Source organism: Triturus cristatus, chromosome 7 (assembly GCF_964204655.1).
Source record: "Triturus cristatus chromosome 7, aTriCri1.1, whole genome shotgun sequence".
NCBI lineage: Eukaryota > Metazoa > Chordata > Amphibia > Caudata > Salamandridae > Triturus > Triturus cristatus.
Genome location: NC_140590.1, coordinates 68,102,476 through 68,124,689, shown reverse-complemented (window position 1 = coordinate 68,124,689; position 22,214 = coordinate 68,102,476). Strand labels below are relative to the sequence as shown.

Genomic DNA, 22,214 nt, shown 5'->3' with positions numbered 1-22,214 from the left:
CAGCTAGAGAGTCACAGAGGTACAGAGCATGTCACTACTACGACTAGAGGGTCGCAGAGGTCCAGAGAATGTCACTACTATGACTAGAGGGTCACAGAGGTACAGAACATGTCACTACTATGACTAGAGCATCGTAGGGGTACAGAGCATGTCACTGCTACGGCTAGAGGGTCACAGAGTAACAGAGCATGTCAATACTACGACTAGAGGGTCACAGAGGTACAGAGCAAGTCACTACTATGACTAAAGGGTCGCAGAGTAACAGAAGATGTCACTACTATGGATAGAGGGTAAAGAACATGTCACTACTACAGCTACAGTGCCGCAGAAGTACATAGCCTTTCACTACTATGGCTAGAGGGTAACTGAGGTACAGAGCATGTCACTACTATGACAAGAGGTTTGTGAGCACAGTGTCATAGTCATTACTACGACAAGAGGGCTGCAGAGGTACAGAGCATGTCACTGCTATGGCTAGAGGGCCATACATGTACAGAACATGTCACTACTACGACTAGGAGGTCACTCAGTAACAGAGTATGTCACTACTACAACTGGAGGGCTGCAGATGTACAGAGAATGTCACTACTACGACTAGAGGGTCGCAGAGGTACAGAACATGTCACTACTATGACTAGAGCGTAGTAGGGGTGCAGAGCATGTCACTGCTGCACCTAGAGGGCCCCAGAGGTACAGAACATGTCACTACTATGGCTAGAGGGTCGTAGGGGTGCAGAGCACGTCGCTGCTACGGCTAGAGGGCTGAAGAGGTACATAACATGTCACTACTATGGCTAGAGGGCACAGAGCATGTCACTACTATGACAAGAGGGCCGCAGAGTTACAGAACATGTCTTTACTATGGACAAAGGGTCTCAGAGGTACAGAGCATGTCACTACTATGGCTAGATGGTCGCAAAGGTACAGAGCATGACACTACTACAGCTAGAGGGTCACAGCGGTACAGAGAATGTCACTACTACGACTAGAGGGTGGTAGGGGTGCAGAGCATGCCACTGCTATGGCTTGAGGGCTGCAGAGCTACAGAACATGTCACTACTATGGACAGAGGGTCATAGAGGTATAGAGCAAGTCACTATTACTACTAGAGGGTTGAAGAGTAAGAGAGCATGTCACTAGTACGACTAGAGGGTTCCAGAGGTACAGAACATGTCAGTGCTATGACTAGAGGATCGCAGAGGTACAGAACATGCCACTACTACAACCAGAGGGTCGCAGAAGGACAGAGCCTTTTACTACTACGGCTAGAGGGTAACTGAGGTACTGAGCTTTTCGCTACGATGGCTAGAGGGTTGCAGAGGTACAAAACATGTCACTACTATTATTAGAGGGTCGTAGGGGTGCAGAGCATGTCACTGCTATGGCTAGAGGGCCGCAGAAGTACAGAACATGTCACTACTATGGACAGAGGGTCGCAGAGGTGCAGAGCATGGCACTACTATGACTAGAGGGTCACAGAGGTACAGAGAATGTCACTACTACGACTAGAGGGTCGCAGAGGTACAGAACATGTCACTACTATGACTAGAGCGTCATAGGGGTACATAGTATGTCACTGCTACAGCTAGAGGGTCACAGAGTAACAGAGCATGTCAATACTACGACTAGAGGGTCACAGAGGTACAGAGCATGTCACTACTATGACTAAATGGTCGCAGAGTAACAGAAGATGTCACTACTATGGCTAAAGGGTACAGAGCATGTCACTACTATGACCAGAGGGCCGCAGAGTTACAGAACATGTCTTTACTATGGACAGAGGGTCTCAGAGGTACACAGCATGTCACTACTAAGGCTAGAGGGTCGCAAAGGTACAGAGCATGACACTACTACAACTAGAGGGTCACAGAGGTACGTAGAATGTCGCTACTATGGCTAGAGGGTCGTAGGGGTGCAGAGCATGTTGCTGAGGTACAGAGCTTTTCGCTACGATGGCTATAGGGTTGCAGAGGTACAAAACATGTCACTACTATGACTAGAGGGTGGTAGGGGTGCAGAGCATGTCCCTGCTACGACTAGAGGGTCACAGAGGTACAGAACATGTCAGTGCAATGACAAGAGGGTCGCAGAGTAACATCGCATGTCACTGCTACGGCTAGAGGGCAGAAGGGGTACAGAACATGCTACTACTACAACTGCTACAACTAGAGGGTCGCAGAAGGACAGAGCCTTTCACTACTACGGCTAGAGGGTAACTGAGGTGCAGAGCATGTCGCTTCATATGGCTACAGGCTCGCAGAGGTACAGAGCATGTCACTGCTATGGCTAGTGGGCCATACATGTACAGAACATGTCACTACTACGACTAGGAGGTCACTCAGTAACAGAGTATGTCACTACTACAACTGGAGGGCCGCAGATGTACAGAGAATGTCACTACTACGACTAGAGGGTCGCAGAGGTACAGAACATGTCACTACTATGACTAGAGCGTAGTAGGGGTGCAGAGCATGTCACTGCTGCACCTAGAGGGCCCCAGAGGTACAGAACATGTCACTACTATGGCTAGAGGGTCGTAGGGGTGCAGAGCATGTCGCTGCTATGGCTAGAGGGCTGAAGAGGTACATAACATGTCACTACTATGGCTAGAGGGCACAGAGCATGTCACTACTATGACAAGAGGGCAGCAGAGTTACAGAACATGTCTTTACTATGGACAAAGGGTCTCAGAGGTACAGAGCATGTCACTACTATGGCTAGATGGTCGCAAAGGTACAGAGCATGACACTACTACAGCTAGAGGGTCACAGCGGTACAGAGAATGTCACTACTACGACTAGAGGGTGGTAGGGGTGCAGAGCATGCCACTGCTATGGCTTGAGGGCTGCAGAACTACAGAACATGTCACTACTATGGACAGAGGGTCATAGAGGTATAGAGCAAGTCACTATTACTACTAGAGGGTTGAAGAGTAAGAGAGCATGTCACTAGTACGACTAGAGGGTTCCAGAGGTACAGAACATGTCAGTGCTATGACTAGAGGATCGCAGAGGTACAGAACATGCCACTACTACAACCAGAGGGTCGCAGAAGGACAGAGCCTTTTACTACTACGGCTAGAGGGTAACTGAGGTACTGAGCTTTTCGCTACGATGGCTAGAGGGTTGCAGAGGTACAAAACATGTCACTACTATTATTAGAGGGTTGTAGGGGTGCAGAGCATGTCACTGCTATGGCTAGAGGGCCGCAGAAGTACAGAACATGTCACTACTATGGACAGAGGGTCGCAGAGGTGCAGAGCATGGCACTACTATGACTAGAGAGTCCCAGAGGTACAGAGAATGTCACTACTACGACTAGAGGGTCGCAGAGGTCCAGAGAATGTCACTACTATGACTAGAGGGTCGCAGAGGTACAGAACATGTCACTACTATGACTAGAGCGTAGTAGGGGTGCAGAGCATGTCACTGCTGCACCTAGAGGGCCCCAGAGGTACAGAACATGTCACTACTATGGCTAGAGGGTCGTAGGGGTGCAGAGCATGTCGCTGCTACGGCTAGAGGGCTGAAGAGGTACATAACATGTCACTACTATGGCTAGAGGGCACAGAGCATGTCACTACTATGACAAGAGGGCCGCAGAGTTACAGAACATGTCTTTACTATGGACAAAGGGTCTCAGAGGTACAGAGCATGTCACTACTATGGCTAGATGGTCGCAAAGGTACAGAACATGACACTACTACAGCTAGAGGGTCACAGCGGTACAGAGAATGTCACTACTACGACTAGAGGGTGGTAGGGGTGCAGAGCATGCCACTGCTATGGCTAGAGGGCTGCAGAGCTACAGAACATGTCACTACTATGGACAGAGGGTCATAGAGGTATAGAGCAAGTCACTATTACTACTAGAGGGTTGAAGAGTAAGAGAGCATGTCACTAGTACGACTAGAGGGTCCCAGAGGTACAGAACATGTCAGTGCTATGACTAGAGGATCGCAGAGGTACAGAACATGCCACTACTACAACCAGAGGGTCGCAGAAGGACAGAGCCTTTTACTACTACGGCTAGAGGGTAACTGAGGTACTGAGCTTTTCGCTACGATGGCTAGAGGGTTGCAGAGGTACAAAACATGTCACTACTATTATTAGAGGGTCGTAGGGGTGCAGAGCATGTCACTGCTATGGCTAGAGGGCCGCAGAAGTACAGAACATGTCACTACTATGGACAGATGGTCGCAGAGGTGCAGAGCATGGCACTACTATGACTAGAGGGTCCCAGAGGTACAGAGAATGTCACTACTACGACTAGAGGGTCGCAGAGGTCCAGAGAATGTCACTACTATGACTAGAGGGTCACAGAGGTACAGAACATGTCACTACTATGACTAGAGCGTCATAGGGGTACATAGTATGTCACTGCTACGGCTAGAGGGTCACAGAGGTACAGAGCATGTCACTACTATGACTAAATGGTCGCAGAGTAACAGAAGATGTCACTACTATGGCTAAAGGGTACAGAGCATGTCACTACTATGACTAGAGGGCCGCAGAGTTACAGAACATGTCTTTACTATGGACAGAGGGTCTCAGAGGTACACAGCATGTCACTACTACGGCTAGAGGGTCGCAAAGGTACAGAGCATGACACTACTACAACTAGAGGGTCACAGAGGTACGTAGAATGTCACTACTATGGCTAGAGGGTCGTAGGGGTGCAGAGCATGTTGCTGCTACGACTAGAGGGACGCAGAGGTACAGAACATGTCTTTACTATGGAGAGAGGGTCTCAGAGTTACAGAGCATGTCACTACTACGGCTAGACGGTCGCAAAGGTACAGAGCATGACACTACTACAGCTAGAGGGTCACAGAGGTACGTAGAATGTCACTACTATGACTAGAGTGTGCTGGGGGTGCTAAGCATGCCACTGCCATGGCTTGAGGGCTGCAGAGCTACAGAACATGTCAATACTATGGACAGAGGGTCGTAGAGGTATAGAGCAAGTTACTATTACTACTACAGCGTTGAAGAGTAAGAGAGCATGTCACTAGTACGACTAGAGGGTCACAGAGGTACAGAACCTGCCACTACTACAACTAGAGGGTCGCAGAAGGACAGAGCCTTTTACTACTACGGCTAGAGGGTAACTGAGGTACAGAGCTTTTCGCTACGATGGCTATAGGGTTGCAGAGGTACAAAACATGTCACTACTATGACTAGAGGGTGGTAGGGGTGCAGAGCATGTCCCTGCTACGACTAGAGGGTCACAGAGGTACAGAACATGTCAGTGCAATGACAAGAGGGTCGCAGAGTAACATCGCATGTCACTGCTACGGCTAGAGGGCAGAAGGGGTACAGAACATGCTACTACTACAACTGCTACAACTAGAGGGTCGCAGAAGGACAGAGCCTTTCACTAGTACGGCTAGAGGGTAACTGAGGTGCAGAGCATGTCGCTTCATATGGCTAGAGGCTCGCAGAGTACAGAGCATGTCACTACTATGGCAAGAGGGTTGTGAGCACAGTATCATATTCAGAAATATTGTCTGACATTAATGCTGTGTTCAAATCATTGTCCAATGGGGTGTAGACTTTCTGTTATTAACTCTAAAGGGAATTATATTTTTGTAAACAATGTTTAAGACACAATATTGATGGCAGGCAATATTCTATAATATTTTGATATATCTACCTAGAGGATTGACAAGATGGTCACAGGACACATAGCCTGCCACCTCTAGGGACTGGTTTAGGGATACAGCATCTGTAAGCAATAGTAGAGGTGGGGGTTGGCACTGCAAGTGCCACTGCTAGGGTTGGTTGGTACAGGAATACGGAACATGACAACTTTAGGAAAGGATGGCTTAAGGGACTGACACAGGGAATCAGAGTCCATCACCTCTAGGCATGGATGGCTCTGGGGACGGGCCCATGGATACAGAACTGTAGGCATGTAATGTAATGTAACGTAACGTGGACTTGTAGAGCGCTGCTTGTCACCCGGGAGGGTATCCAGGCACATTCATGGCTCCGGAGGTTAGCACAGTGGTAGAGCCACTTCTGTAGCTGGCTAGGTGCTTGATGCTTGCAGACACCACTCCCTCACCTGCAGCCGGTGGTACACCCAGTCCAGCAGCACAGTGAGGTTGGCATAGACCCCTGGCCGATTGGGCCTGCCACAGCCTTCACCCCAGCTCACGATGCCCACCTGCCACCACAGCCCATCCTCCTGGCACACAAGGGGTCCGCCAGAGTCACCCTACAAAAAAAGAGATGAAGTATGTCACTCCGATAACCAGATTGTCAGAGGCCCTGATTACAAGCTGTGTGAGTAGGGCAGGATATTTACCTCACCCAGTAAATACCATTATCACATATCTCTGACTTATAATCCCTCCCAAGCCTTCTGTGTGCATATATCAACCCTTGACCTCCATCTTATAATCAGAGCCTTACATGCTGGGAATGCTAACAGAAACTTCTATAGTATTGACATTGTGAAAGGGCAGGAGAGGTAAATTTCCAGGCACTAAGGCAGACGTCTCTGCTTTCAGCGTGGAAGCTATTGCTGTGAACTGCCTGGGACTCAGCGGAGAACCAATGGTATGAGGATTCTTGACTGAAGGGGGATGGGACATAGCTCCTAAATTGCCCTCGGAAAGCCTTCAGCACTAAACCTTTCAAACAGTCGCCTAGCTTTTGGAAAAAATGGTCTGAGCAGAAGCTTTTTTTCCTACATAAGGGATTGTTTTTTCCTTGATTCCATAGTCATTGGCCTCACTTTCCCAGTTCAACTTGAGAACCGTTGGTAGAACTCACAAGCTGGGGTGCGATGGTCTTGTACTGGCAAGAAACACAGACTTCATGGGAGTCTTCTTAAAATGAAACCTTTTCCTTTTCTTATGCTGTTATTGCATTGTGTATGGCTTATTGCCTATCTCACGCTGATAATAAACGATGGATTTAGGCCCAGATCTTTGTACTGTGGGTGAATGTTTGTCATTGTTCAGCATTCCTTCTATCATTCAATTGTTCTTTTTGCATGAGTTACCTCGAGTGGGATGGGTATGCCCAGACGTGAGTCCCGGCTCGCCATCCCACTGAAGTCAAGCTAACTCGACTGATGAGGGGTGATACCCCGAAACCTGTCTCTGGGTTCTTGTTTCCGGTCCAGGGAGGACCTGGCCTGGCAATTCAGGCTGGACTTTTCCCATGTGGAGCAGGGTCAAGACTGATTTGCATATGACTGGGAGCAAGTTGGAATGGCATGTTGAGCAAAACAAAAAACAGTAGCTTTAGGCCCAAATATTTGTATTGGGGGTGAATGTTTGACACTGTTCAGCATTCCATCCATCAATTGTTCTTTTTGCAACTTATACTCTCCCTCTCTGACAAGACGCCAAACACTAGGACCAATTTCCCCATCTGCATGACCAAAATCGCCAGATGGATGAAAATCAATTGCCTCCAGATCAACACAGACAAGACGAAAGTAGTAATCTTCCGCAAAGACACCTTACTCTGGGACTCCATGTAGTGGCCCACTGAACTCAGACCCACGCCCCTCCAGGCAAGCCATGCAAAACATTCTTTGGAATAGCAGTCAACATCCAACTCACCATGATTGGCCAAAAGAGCTCATTCTCAGTCTCCTGCTTCCACACACTCAAGATGCTCAAGACCTTCAAATGGCTCCCCGGCAAAAGTTGCAGAACTGCTTAGAATGACCTGCCACTGTGCATCAGAGCCTCCTCCTCCATTCTTGAATTCCTCAAGAAACTAAAGACCTGGCTCTTCACCTAGCCCTGACCTTGGCTCAGACCAAACAGCTCCTATTTCAGCACAAGAATATCCTCAAGGGTGAGTTGTGCACGATACAGACACACATAATATAGCAAAACAGAACATAATATTGTAACCAGAAAATGACAGGTCTCATTACTGGGGTGGAGCTATCAATGGTTCAGCAGGTGCAGTGGCACCCGAACCCAGGGGTGTGAGGGGCTCTCTGCACCACAATTGTATATACTTTTAATATCCTCCAATGAGTAAAGGAGTGTCATTTGCCATGCTTGCATTAAACCCATGATACCATTGTTTTGCTACTGCTCGATACAGTGTTTAGTAGAAACAATCTTAGACACAAACCTTTGTAACAAAGGAGATAGTAACAAAATATTTGATATTTAAATCTGTCAAGTAGAGCAACAACTCCTTGTAGGATTCCCTCAGAATAATATGTGATGAAGAAACAAACTAGTGTGTTGGTTATGGGTTGAGCTACTGCGTTAGCAGAACAAACATAGGTGGGTGAAAACAAGCCCTACTGCCTTTAGACATCTATTTTTACTCATCTATTTTTACAAGGGATTTTCCATCTGACACCAGGCAATATTAAAAAATATGTGAATCTATAATCCTGCAGTATTTCAGAAGCAGGAGCATGAGGCTGATATGGAGAGAGGTTAGGGCAGGAAAGCGAAGAGTCACCTGGCAGGTGTCCACAGTGCCATCGAGGTACCCAGCGCACATCATGCGAGGGGTGATGGTGCCATCATAGTACCGCGATTGGTTGCACGTCACAGCATCGATCAACTGCAGTTTGGCTTCCCTGAGGACTGGAGAGACTTTTCCTGGAAAGGAAGAGAGCAGAAAGTATTACTTCACCACAGAGTAAGAGTTCCCCAATGGTGGTTGGGATGACACCTTCCCCACCATGTGATGGCTATGGGAAGGGATACTTCTTATAATGTCTTCAAAGGCTAACATTGTGTTTACTTGAAAGCCAAGAGATGGACCACTGCCTGCCTGAAATGGAGCCAGACCACTAACAGAATACCAATGGCAAAAGAATAACGACAGTCAGTCAGACTACTGAAAAAATGATTAAAAAATTCAGACTTCCCGGGTGATATTTGGGGAGTAACATAATTAAATATAAATATATCACTTTCACCTCCTGCTTCTATAAAAGAAGGCACCAAAACTGCTGGAATCTTTTTAAACAGTTTTATTTACTCCGAACACAATGGTGTTCCGCGTTTCGGCAGTCTCCACTGCTTTGATCACAGATATTAGATGCCATTTTCTCACCCTTATATAAACGTAGCCTGATGTGCATACAGAATGGCATAGACATAGTAAACAGTTAAAAAAATATATATTCTTATTAAACAACAAAAACGACATTTCCATTCACGCTTTGCCAAAGGAAACCACTTTACATAGTTGCAGACACAATCACCAACGTTGTACAGTCCATGGGTGATACAGTAATATAATGAACTCTACGGCGTAACAGGATCTTCCAAAGAGAGAACAACTGGGGGTTCACATATATTCACACGGTAGTTATTCCATTTCCTCCTTATGTCAATCCATTTTTTGGGGCACCCTCTAGAGACATACACAGTTTTCTCCCGTAGCATGCACCAATCCATGTCTGCTTTCCACCCTTTATCCGTGGGCGAATTCGCAGCCCCCCACAATCTTGCCAAATTCCTTTTTGCGACCATCAACCCCAATGTGACTCAGATGCAGTCTTTCCTCCCTAAGTCTGTGGGTTCCCAGACATTTAGGCAGTGGCGGCTCCTCCATAGGAGCGTGGGGGCGTCGCCCCACTGCTTTCTCGCAGTGCGAGAAGCAGAAAACATACATTGGTAAAACTACCATTGTATGTTTCTGCTTCTCGCACTGCGAGAAAGCAGAAGTGCCTGGTTGTGGGAGGGCGGGTGGGCGGTCCCGCTCGAGGTTAGGGGGTGTGGCTAGCCCAATGCTTTGGGCCCTGAGTGCTTTGGTCAGCCTGGGGCCGACCAAAGCAGTCATGCGCACTCTCCCTTTTCTCTATGTAGGGAAAAGGGCCTCCGATTAGGCACCTGGCTGGGGCGCTGAGCGCCTGCAGCGCACCAATCACAACGCTGCCTTGCAGCGTTCTGATTGGCGGAGGGGAGGGAGGCTGCTTGTGGGTGGCTTCCCTGTGGAGAACGGAAAATGCGGGAGTGCGGGAGTCAAGAGCTGAGGTTGTGTTGAGTTTTCTTTTCTTTTAATGATATTCTGTTAGCATACCGAACAAATGCCTTAACACTGAATGTCTTATTTATTCTGCCCTCTGAGATTTCTCGGGGCACAAGTTGTGATCCCAAAGAACTGTTTGTTGCTACTGCTAAACCCTAAAATAAATAAAGTCGTTTTACTTTAGGGGGTCCCTGCCAGTTATTTGCGCATGAAGCTAGCATTCCTGCTCACTCTGCGACCCCTGGGTGAGTGAAATCTTACGTTGAGTGTGAAAAATGGCAACCCAACACAACCAGCTAAGCCACATCACAACATATTTCATCGCACTGCCATGACACGGACAGCTAATCTTCCGGCCTCCGCTTCGCCGCATCCGAAATAAGCCGTCTTCAGAGCGACGACATGTTGTAGGAATTGGATTTCTCCAGGGAACCATTCTCTATTATTTTAAAGTGCGTCATATGCTCTGAACACTAGACATGAAGGGTAACGGGATGGATGCGTCATTAAAAATGTTAACACCAGACTCCTCCGTGAGGTATCTCAGAAGAGGAAGGCGCCCAGAAGGCCACCTCTTTTGCAAATAGACGCCAGAAATTGTAATAAATTAGCACCAGCTGCCTCAAAACAAAAAATGTTCCCGCCCTCAAGGGCAGGACAGTATGTTCACCAGCTACTGTGTAGTCCATCATTTGATACGGGGCGTGCAGCAGACCAGAGCTCCATAGCCTGCTGTTGTGATTTTCTGTCACGGCGCACATATTTCCTGTTCATTGATTAAAGACTCCAACAGGCCACACCATCATTGTCCCACGGAAACAATGCACAAAATACGTAAGATTCAACGAAAAGGTAAAAGGCTTACAGCAGAGATCTGCACATTACTGTTATATCCTGAGTTCAATGCTATTCATGCCCTGCCTGTAGAATCTTACTGTGATGACATGTCATAGGATGCTATGAGTCAATTGTTCACAGGTGACTGGGCTGAGGAGCATGCTGGCTGCTCCTGGTGGGGTCTGTTGTATCATCTTGAATAAAGCTACCTGAAACTCATCACTTGTATCTGACTCAATCACTACAAGTTTTCCCGCCTCCCCCCGCCCGCCCGTCATACCATAAGTCTCCCACATCCTGCCAGTAACTTGCATGACTTTTTTTGTCCACGACTGTATCCCTCGTCGTGTGTGCGCACCTCAGAAAATACAGCCCAACAATAAACTGCGATAAACATTATGCTCGTGAGTAAGAAAAATCCGTTGTCAGACAGTATTATGAATGGTTTTGCATTATTGTTGGGCTGTTGTGTGTGGTGGTGAAGGATGTTTGTGTGTGTTCGCTGTAATCAATATTGCGACTATTAAGAGCCTTTTTACTTAGTCACTTCTACCTCATCATCACCCCCCATTTCTCGCTAATTTCTTAACTGCGCGAACTGCTCATTTCTTTGTTATTAAGTTGTCGATTCTCAAACCCTTGCTGGCAGCTACGAGGATCTATGAGAATTTCCTGGGAGTCTGTTAATGTTACCACAGTCTGTTACCCAGGAGTGGCTACCGTTGCTGAAATCTTGCGTCGCTATCCCTAATGAAAAGAAATGTGTGTTCACTGGTAGCGTGAGGTAGCAATGACGCCGATGGTTTCCCACCCTGGCACTGCTTGGAGGGGGAATCATAAGTGTAGATTAAAAGCATATCTTTACCACTTTCTTTGAAAAAAACTGCATAATATTCTGCTCTCTTGAAGATTCGATTGATTTGTGTTCCAGGCATTTTGATACCACTATGTTTCTCGGTCTGTGTTGCTTAAAATAGCCTCGTGCATTTCCACTTGGCCGGGCCTGTTTGTTTTGCACGTGTGGTTACAATTATTTCACCTGTAGCCAGGCATGTCAGCAGAAATGTCACCCCTCGTTCTTTCCCTCGACGGCAGATCTTTGGGTCAGATGCATGCATTTGCATCTCATTTCACCTCTGATAAAAGGAAGGTGCGCGGTTTCGGCTTTGAGGTTAGGCCTATCTCTGCATCTGTGTGCGTGCTTTCCTGTTTCTCTCAGACATCCTGGGAAAAACTATTATTTATGCAATAATAAAATTAATGCACGGTTGCCCACTTGTGGTTTAACCCATTGTGTTGGTGAGGTCAGGTTGAATCACAGAAAATTGAAGATTGCCATGTACCCACAGGTGAGGTAGAGCATTGGCACATGATGTTGGGCTGCTGCGACTAGGATGTATTATATTGCAGCATTTATATAGTGCGTACTACCCCTATGTGGGCTTGCTTGCGTGTGTAGCATGCTGCACTGCATACAGTGTGTGGTTGAAGTGTGTTGTGTTTGTTTTGATCCTTGCCACCTGAAAACTGTTCAAAGGCGTAGCTGGGGTTTATATGCCAATAGGGGTAACAAAATCAGTAAACCCCCTCAAACCCCCCGTAGGTTGTTCAGGCTTGCTACGCTCGCTCGCCACAGTGCAGTGTGATAATTATTTTACGCTCACTACTTTCAAATGTCACCAGCCGCCACTGCGTTTAGGAGACATCTCTTACCTTCGATTCCCGCCACAAGTCCAAGGACATCCCCCAGAATGGCGTGTATCCCCTTCCAGTAAACACACTGTTGAATAATTTTCTCTGCTTGCTTCGTGAATTTATTCTTTTCTATCCTCTTATTTCTTTTTTTTCTAATAAACGTCATTCTCTTTTATCACCTCAAAGTGCAAGTGCTATGAAAATGCAAGATTTTAATCCTTCAATATACAAACGTGCAAAAAATGCAAAATAGAGATTAATAAATATGATAACGTTTCTAAAATATTAGAGAAAAGATCACCATTGGTTTAAATAAATCTCAACAATCTCCCAGTGGTTAAAATCGCTGTCTGCGCATCATGACGAGGACAAAAGTCAATCAAACTCGCAAGTGGGATATTATTTATGTTGCCAATTTCTTGTCAGTTATCACCTCCCACCATTATTGCATGATGCGTTAATTCCATTAGTGGCAAAGCGTTACTGTAGGGTATGTCCTCCCCGAGCGGGGTTTTGTGTTGAACTTTCCAACCATCTTCCAACATTGCTGACATCAAATTGCCGTACATTTCTTACCCGAAAGCCCATAGCGACTCTACCTCTCCAATTACGCTGATGATAATGCATAAAAACCAATTATCTAATGTAGCAATTCACTCTTACTGCCTTATCTATCAGATTTCATTTAGTAAACTAGAAGGAATATTGGAATCATCATCACGTCATAGCACAAAAAACAAAAAAATACTTAATGTAACAATAACGTGCAAAACCAGTGCATACTCTTTGTGCCTGAACATTAAATTATAGTATTAATGAATACATCTATCTAAAACTGGTCTTCTACAGAACAGGGATGGTTGATCATGGTCCTGATATTACATTCATATGTGAACATGTAATTCTTCATCAGAACTCAGTCCATTCAGAATTTTTGTATTAAGGATGATGATATATTTGGACTACAACTTCCTCAATCTTAGTTCTCTGTTGCCTCACATCCTACTTTTGGGAACCAAATCAATGACAAAATACAGTAATTCGTCACATCTACCATTGTGGGACTCATGCATGTATTGGGCAACTGGGTAATTCCTGTCTTAATTGTTTTGTTTTACTGCTGTCAAATGCTGCAGAATCCTCACATGCACCATATGAATAGCGCTCCCTACATACATCATAGGGCCGGGACATTAGTATGTAGACGACATGGTCACTACTGCAATTGAATGAATTGCGTATTATGAACAGAGTTTTCAATAATGGTGATGAGACTTTGATATTCAGACCATGTTTACATGCCTTGCACCGATTACATTTTTGGAACTCAGGATTACCTCTTAGCCAAGTGTCAGATAGGTGTGTCTCTGGACTACTGTCTACCAATTCCTGGCACAAAGACTTGGCACACCTGAACGTAAGCAGGCGCGTTTAAGGAACCGAAAAGCCAATCACAGGATCACTCTTAATGAGGTTCCAGTGCGTAGTTAGTATGCCTCTCAATTTTTGGTGAGAAGTGTGATTCCCTGTGAAAATCCTAAAATCCTGTTTGTCACCTGACATTTTTCCTACTCCCTTTTGTGCAAACAGTAAGGATTCTTTTGACATACTCCCTGCTTTACTTTTTGCTTGATCTAATACTTGAGGGCTATACCCTCTCTCAGCAAATCTTTTCTGAAGTTCCATCTGCGTGTCCCTCAATGTGGTTTCCTAGCTGCAATTTCTCTTCATCTGAAGATGTTCAGCATATGGAATGCTTTGTTTTAGTTTACTCGGATGAAAACTATTTGAGTGAAAAATAGAATTTCCCGCACTAGGCTTTCTGTGTGTTTTCATGTGTATTTAGTTGTTTTTTACAAAAACAATAAAGTCAAGAAAGCCTACCTACGTCGTGCTAATATTGGAAGTAAAATTCAGATTTAAATTGTTGTTATTTAGTTGTTGTGCAAATGCCTGCACAGACTCAGGAGTACCCTTCCACAGAATAAATAGATCGTCAATAAAACGTGTCCAAAGGATCACGTAGGATCCTACGTGTCCAAAGGATCATGTAGTACTGTGGCATACTACATCATGAGCACCTGCTCCTCCCATCAGCCCATATGTAGATTGGCATAACTAGAGGCTAAGCAAGTGCCCATGGCCGTTCCCCTAACCTGTCTGTAAGTGACCTTCCCAAACATGAAGACATTATTTTGGAGACACCACTCTGTCATTTCTAAGAGCATTACTTTATGCTGATGTAGATGTATCGGTCTGGAGCGTAGAAAGTGTGACATGGCCTTAAGCCAATCCTGATGGGAGATGCTAGTGTACAAGAAAGACAAATGTGTTTTACCATTGATTTCATTAATCCTTCAAAAAAAATCTCCTGTGTCTTAAATGTAGGCGGGCAGGTTACAGACATGCTCTTGCAGGAAATAATCTATGAATCGAAAGGTCGTCTTATTATTGGCCTGCCTGGGGCACTGAGATAGTTCTTATGAATTTTGGGAATCAGGTATATAAGAGGTATTACTGGTGAATCTACCTTCAAATAAATATATTCCTCTTGTGTAATCAGACCTGTCCCTCTCCACCTAGATAACTTTTGCTTCAAATATGTTTGTTTGTGACACTTTACAATAAAACGGGTCTCTTAATTGGTGCTTGGCCTCTACTACATACATTTCTAGGGGCCATAAAACTATATTTCCCCCTTTGTCCGATTGTCAGACAGCTATATTCTTTCTGGTTTTAATTTATTGACAACCTGATGTTATCTAGCCGCTGGAGCACCACTCTCAGACAAACATTCCTCACTAGATGCCACTAATAATGCTTTTAAATCAGAAATCACCAACTCTGAAAAAATGTCAAAAGATTCCCTGGGTAAGGTTGGGAGAAACACTGATTTCGGCTTCAATGGAGTATGAACACTTTCGTAGGTGTCAATTCTGAGGGTATCTGCTGTCTCCCTAGTGCAGGATAGTAAATTTCTTTCTTTGTTATCTATTTCCAATTGTTCCAAATTGAAAAAGAGTTCCATATCGGCAACTGCCAAGTTAGTCCCAGATGTTTCTCCACTTCCTCCGGGGCCGCTTTCTCTCCTTTCATTATTAAATAAATATTTTTGCAATTTTAGCTTTTCTTAAATCGAAAGAAATCAATGGAGGTTTGTCCATAATTCAATTTGTACAATTTGACAGTCCCAAAGTGAGAGTTTCTCCTTCTTCACTCGATAATTTCATGTTCGAAAGATTCCCTATGGTTTGGGCATTGTTCATCACCATCATTTGCTTTGCCATGTTTGTTTGGCTTTGGTTCCTGAAATTGGCTCCATGCGGTTGTTTTCTTCTTTGGCGCCTCCCTTGGTTGACTTGTCTCTTCTTTGTGGACGAGGCCTTGTGTTCAACGTACGGTTTAGCCTTAAAAACCTGAGCTCATCAATAACTGTGGGGTATTCTCTGTGGTTATCCATACCCCCTGAAGCCCGTTCTCTTCTGGATCTGTTTCTACTTCCAAGCTGAACTCTGAGCTCGTTTATGTTCTGGCTGATTTTACTTGACTAGGTGCTTTGTTAGAAAGCTTTTGTCTACGCAAGTTGTCAAATCTGGGCTAAAAGGTATAAATTTGCCCCCTTTGATAGTCAATCTTATCTCTTAGAAATTTCACTGCCTTGCGATCTTTAATTGCCTACTCGTACTTTTTTTTTCTACTCACCATCTCCTTCTCAAATTTCTGGATCTCTTCCTGATTGGCATGTTGGCTCATTTCCTGTTACAACACTTGTTTTCCCTCCAATATCTTATCACCCTCTTGTTTCGTACATTTTACGAGAATTGTCATAATTCTTTTAGATGATTCAGCACTGCTGTCGGCCCATTCATGAAGCATTTTCGGGTCTGGGTTTTCATAAGTGGGGGCTATTAGTACATGCAGCCCCCTTGGAACTCTGCTCACTTCTCAGTATTTAGAGATTTAGCTCTTGCTAAGCTTTATCATTCTCTGTATTTTAGCACGCAGGTCCAACTCTGGACTTGGAGTATTAAAGTGTCAAAGCGACAAATCAGCGGCAGCTGCCCTGCTTTCGTCGAACATTATCTCTGCAGTCTCTTCCCATTCTTTCAACCAGATTGAAGCCATAGTTCTAGTTGTTCAATCCTTTTTTATTGTGATTCAAGATCAGCTGTAATTGTATACAGCTACCTCTCCCAACTGCCCCAAAACTGTGAGTGAAGTTTCAAGAAGTCGCCTACCTGCCCACCGGGCATCCTCTGACACTCCGTTAGCTGATCGCTGCACTCCTCTTCACTTCTGATAATCGCACCACTTTTGGCTTGGGTGCTCCGCGGTATGTGTTGCATCAATTTCCCATGACTGTTGGAATCCGCATTGCACCAAAACGAAGGTGTGTCGGTTCAGCCGAGACCAGCATATATCAGCACTACATCACTTCTACCTCCTGCTTCTTTAAAACAGGTACCGACACCGCTAGGATCTTTTAAAACAGTTTTATTTACTCTGAACACTATGGCGTTACACATTTCGGCAGTCTCCACTGCCAAAACGCCATACATGTATAAAGTTATTCAGCTACTAAAAGGGATTGAAGAGGGTAAGGCCCATCTTTGGCCCCACAGGACATTTCCAACAGTGGAGAAAATGATGAGACAGTGTTATAAATTCCTTCAGCGTTCGATACACGCTTGTGGGAACTGCAGAAACCAACTCTGTCCAGAAGAAAGGGTTATTCAATAAGTCAGTGGTTGCAGGGAGGGAAATCCCAGCCCTCAGTACCACAGAAGCACTTATGCAAGGTGAGTAAATGAGAGGGTAAACACATTGCTGAGATGAAGCAGTATGCATAACAACTACCCAAGGTGCATTTAGGATGGAGGTGTGGATCAAGATATGCTAAGAAATGGTATGCCAGATGTTTGTTCCAGAGCTTACAATTTTAAGTAAGAATCTTTAAACCTTTCCAGAATCATCAAGTGCCATTCAATCCCTAGGAAATGCAGCGTGAGACTGGTTCATTGCTGGGGACCGGTGGTAATCCAGTGCAAGAGTAACAGAGACGGTATGGAGAAGCCCCTGATAACTAGTGACACTATTTCCTCCCACAAAGCAATCACAAGGACTTGATGGACGGAGTGCTGAAACTGTTCAGACACTCACCCCAATCACAGATCTGGGTTGAATCCATCATCGTTCTTTAGCTCACTACGCAACCCCATTTCAGACCCAGCTATATGCAAATCAGTCTTGACCCTGTGCCTCATGGGAACAGTCCAGCCTGAACTGCCAAGCCAGATCTTTCCTGTACCCTAAACAAGCATCCTGGGTTTGGTTTCAGGGTAACACCCCTTATCAGTGAGGCTAGCTTGGATCCAGTGGCAAAGTGAGCAAGGGACCCAAGTCTGGACATACCAAAGCATGTGGCGGGAGTGGTTATTTTATCTCCAAAGGAGAGTTGAGAAACGAAAGCCCAACAAACATGACAAAGAATGACATGGTACCTCCAGTTGCGAAGTAGACTGCAGGGTTCTTATAAGACATTGGTGCTTGCTAAGAGTAATCACCATCTGCATCTCATCGAGAGATCCTATTGAGCAAACAATGATCGGGTGAAGCAACAACCACCGGTCACGGTTCCAACATGTTTGCTGTCCGAAGGCAGTGCCTGGAAGCCTGTGAGGACACCAACACCAATTGTACTCCTCAAGAAGCCTGGTGGAGTTTGCATCTGATGAAACAAAGGACCGTGCAGCGCTGAGAAACAACATACTTACCTTTGGTAACACTTTATCTGGTGTAGACTTTAGCTAGCTGCAGATTCCTTACCTTAGAATATTCCCCAGAAGTCAGACTGGTACCATAAAATCTTGAGCGGAACATCTGCTTGCCTGTAGGTGGCACTGATTGGCTCCACATAAGCGTCTTACATGCCAGATGTGACGTATGCGGTGCTGATAAAGCCGGCATCCTAGCGCGCAGACATCAATTTCTTTACAAAACTCTTCCTGTGCCAGAAGCATAGAGCCATGCCAGAAGGCTTATTGACCAGTGTGCAGAAACTAAGGGCCTACAGGAAGCTTTTTAGGTAGGAAGACTGGTATGCTGACATTGGGAGGCTTGGAGGGTTGTTAAGGAATCTGTGACTAGATAGAGTCTCTACCAGATAAGGCATTACTGAAGGTAAGTAACTTGTTCATCTGAAAGAAACTTCAAGCTACAGATTATAGATATCAAAGCAATACCACCCCAGAGGTGGGTTTGCAAGCTGGCTCAGACCAAAAAGTCCTCTAGGTCCAAATCAGCAAAGGGCCCGCCAAAACAGATCCGACTGTCAAGGCAGTAGTGTTTGGTGAATGTGTGCAATGATGCCCACATCACGGCTTGACAGATGTCCAAGACAGAATGTCCATGAGCTAACGTAGTGATCACAGCTTTGACTCTAATGGAATGAGCCCACAAGCCCATAGGGAGTTGCTTTTATGGCATTTTGTAGCAGATCTGAATGCAGAGTACAACATCTCTGGAGAGCGTCCATTTCTACACTGCTTTCCCTTTCTACATTCCAATAAACCCGACAAAGAGCTGATCATCCGTCCGGAGTTCTTTGGTGTGATCAATGTAGAACAACGCTCTTTTTGGGTGAAAGTGGTAGAGTCTCTTCTCCTCTTTGGAGGGATGAGGCGGAGAAGAGCAGATAGGCAGCATGAAGCCCTGGCCACGTGGAAAGGTGTCACCGTCTTTGGCAGAAATGAGGCACTGGTGCAGAGAAAACAGTTTGTCTGGGAAAAAGCTGGTGTACGGAGCCTGAACAGAAAGCACCTGCAGCTTGCGGACCCTCCTGACTGATGTGATGCCCACCAAAAAGTCTGTCTTGATTGTTTGAAATCTTAAGGGGCATTTATGCATGGATACAAATGATGAACACATTAAAACCAAATCACGGACACATTGTGGCATAACAAACAGTTTGGGAGCAAACATTTGTTTAAGACTCATTAGAAAATGTGTCACAACACAATAGGTGACTTGATCAGGAAGGGTTGATCGGGCAACCTCAAAAAAGCACAGCTGGCCAAACGAGATGCCACGCAACTGTGCCCAGAGCAAGGCCTTGCTGGGGTAGAGATAAAATAAATGGCACACTTCAGACAAGGGTGCAGAAAGAGGGTCAACAAATTTTTCAGTGCACCAAGCCAGAAATGTGTCCCAACAACAGGTGTAGCAGCGGTCTTTTTGAAGGGAGGACTGGCTGACAAGATAACCTCACAGACTGTGGAGGGAAGATTAAAGATGCTCAACACTGTAGTTCATTCTCCACGCATGTAGCCGGAGCTCGTGCAGGTTCGGGAGCAGAACCCTGCTGCTGCAACAAGAGATCCTCCTGAACGGACAGACTAATTGGAGGACCAATGCTCATGCTCAGGAGTTCGAGATACAATACTCTCTGATCTGCACCTCTCATAGATGGCTGCCCCAACCCAGGGGTTACACCACTGTCATATCTGGGAGGGGAAGAGAAGGGGGTCTGCCGCCGACCCAATTGCCAATAGATGGCTGCCCCACCCAGGGGCGACACCACTGTCATATCCGGGTGGGGAAGAGAAGGGGGTCTGCCGCCGACCCAATTGCAGTCTGTTTATCTGCAGTTTACCACCATATCTGGACCAGGCCAGAGAGATTCTCCCTATGCTGTGCCTATTGGGACTTCAGGACCCACTGCTGAGCCCTATTATATGCCAGCTGGCATGTTTTACCAGCGGAATGCATGAGGCCAGGAGGCCCAGCCTCCTCAGAGTTAGGCTCACCGAAATACAGGATGAAAGGGAGCATCTGAGAGGGAATCAGCTATGACTTTGGCACCTTTATAGTGAACTGCAGTAAAAGCAGGCAGTCCACCATAGTCAGCAGGTGGGTGACAGCCACCTGGGGCCAGCCTGCTTCCAACAGCAATTCATCAAGGTTGGGGAACCCCTGACCTCCGCAGGTGAGCTGCAACTATTGCCATCACGTTTGTGAACACCAGAGGAGCTCTGGTAAGGAAAACAGGCAAGTACAGTGAAGTAAAAGTGCTTGTGGCCCACCATGAACCACGGGTAACATCTGTGGCCCAGCAGAATGAATATACAGAAATGTGTGACGTGCAAATCCAACACTACCATACAGCCTCCCGAGCCCAGGGCAGACAGTACATGAGCCAAGGCGCAGGTCTAGAATAGGAAGAGGTCTCTGTCCTTCTTTGGCATCAGAAAATAGTGCGAATAGCATCCATGACCTACTTCTGATGTCTACACCCTCTCTTCTTTGCCCCCAATGGCCAAAAGAGCCTGTACTTACTGACGCAACATGGAAAGATTATCCTCCATCAGCCAATCTGAAGATGTTGAAGGCATGGCAGGGTTTCCGTGAATGGGAGGGCACAGCTCAGCAGAAACATTTGGAGCACCCACTATGCCGAATTTATGGACTGCGAGAAGGGCAGGTGATGCTTGAACCAGTTGCCCTTGATGTTGCAATGGCATGTTAAAGAGTTGTGGAGGCTAGGGCTGCTGGGAAGAGGGTGGCAGACTGGGCAGATCTCTGGGTTTAGGTCCTATGAATCTTGTGAGAGCCGCATACATGGCCATTGAGGGACTGGGAAGCCAGCAGGTCATATTGGCTGGGTGGAAATGGACGTGGCTGGTAGCCCCTACAGTAGCTACAGAAGGAGCGGAGTGCAGAATAGGGCTGGCGTGGGGCCATGGTCATCCCGAAAACTGGGAGATGGCTCTCTATCCTTGAAGCACTCGAGCACTTTGTGTGTGTTGTCGCCAAACAGGCAAGTGCCATTAAAGGGCATTACCATAAGGAATGTCTGGACATTTCCCCAGAAGCCAGTCGACCTCAGCCAGACATGGCTGTGGAGCACCACTGATGAAGTAATCGTTCTACCCAGCGAGTTTGTCATGTCGAGTCTGTAGTGTACCATGAACTTTGCTGCATTCCTACCATCGGGCTTCCTCTGAACCCATGGGCAGCACTTGCATGACCAAGTCCCACACTGTGTGGGTATGCCAGCCCTAGCGGCATGCAGTGTTCACTGACCACAGTGCAAGCTGATGTAAGAGAAAATCCTCTTACCAAAGGTGTCCAGCCTCCCGGATTCCTTATTCGGTGATTATGGTATGCACCAGGATTAACCTTGGACATTGATGCCTGCACAACCAGGGTCTCAGGGGTAGGGTGCTGGGGGAAGGCAGCTGGATCCCCAGGAGCAGGCGGTGGCAGCAGGCAACTCTCTTGTGCACTGGAGTGCCTTTGCAGGGCTTGCCCCAGGCCCCGAGCAGGACATGGGTAAGGGCTTAATTGAAGGGGAGGAGAGGTACTGAGGGGCTACCCCGGGTTGAAGCACCTCTGTGAAAACATTGGTCTTGCCGGCCACTGAGGGCAGCATAAGGTCCAGGACCGCAGCCACCCTCTGCACCACCATGGTAAAAGAAGCCTCTTCCTCTATAGCCACACTGGGAGGAAAGACCAGGACAACATTCGGTGAAGTGTCCAGACCATTGGCATCATCCAGTTCCTCATACCAGTTATCCTCGGTCAAGTGCTCCTCAAGGGAGTCAGAAAAACCATAAGGATCCTCATATCTGATTTAAGCATATTTTCTCACAGGGCCCGTCAAATAATGGAGACACGGTCTCCGACCTGTTGGGTCTTGGTCTGGGC

General features: G+C 46.3%; 1 protein-coding gene across 1 annotated transcript in view; it reads right to left on the bottom strand.

Annotated features, from left to right (window-relative positions):
- The window catches only part of LOC146808839 (transmembrane protease serine 5-like), a 251,149-nt gene that overhangs the window by 15,723 nt on the left and 213,212 nt on the right, over positions 1–22,214 (bottom strand). Inside the window, exons 16-17 of the mRNA XM_085614243.1 lie at positions 8,454–8,596; positions 6,070–6,222 (exon numbers count right to left, since the gene is read on the bottom strand). Coding sequence (XP_085470369.1) covers positions 6,070–6,222; positions 8,454–8,596 — 296 coding nt within the window. The remainder of the gene's footprint in view (positions 1–6,069; positions 6,223–8,453; positions 8,597–22,214) is intronic.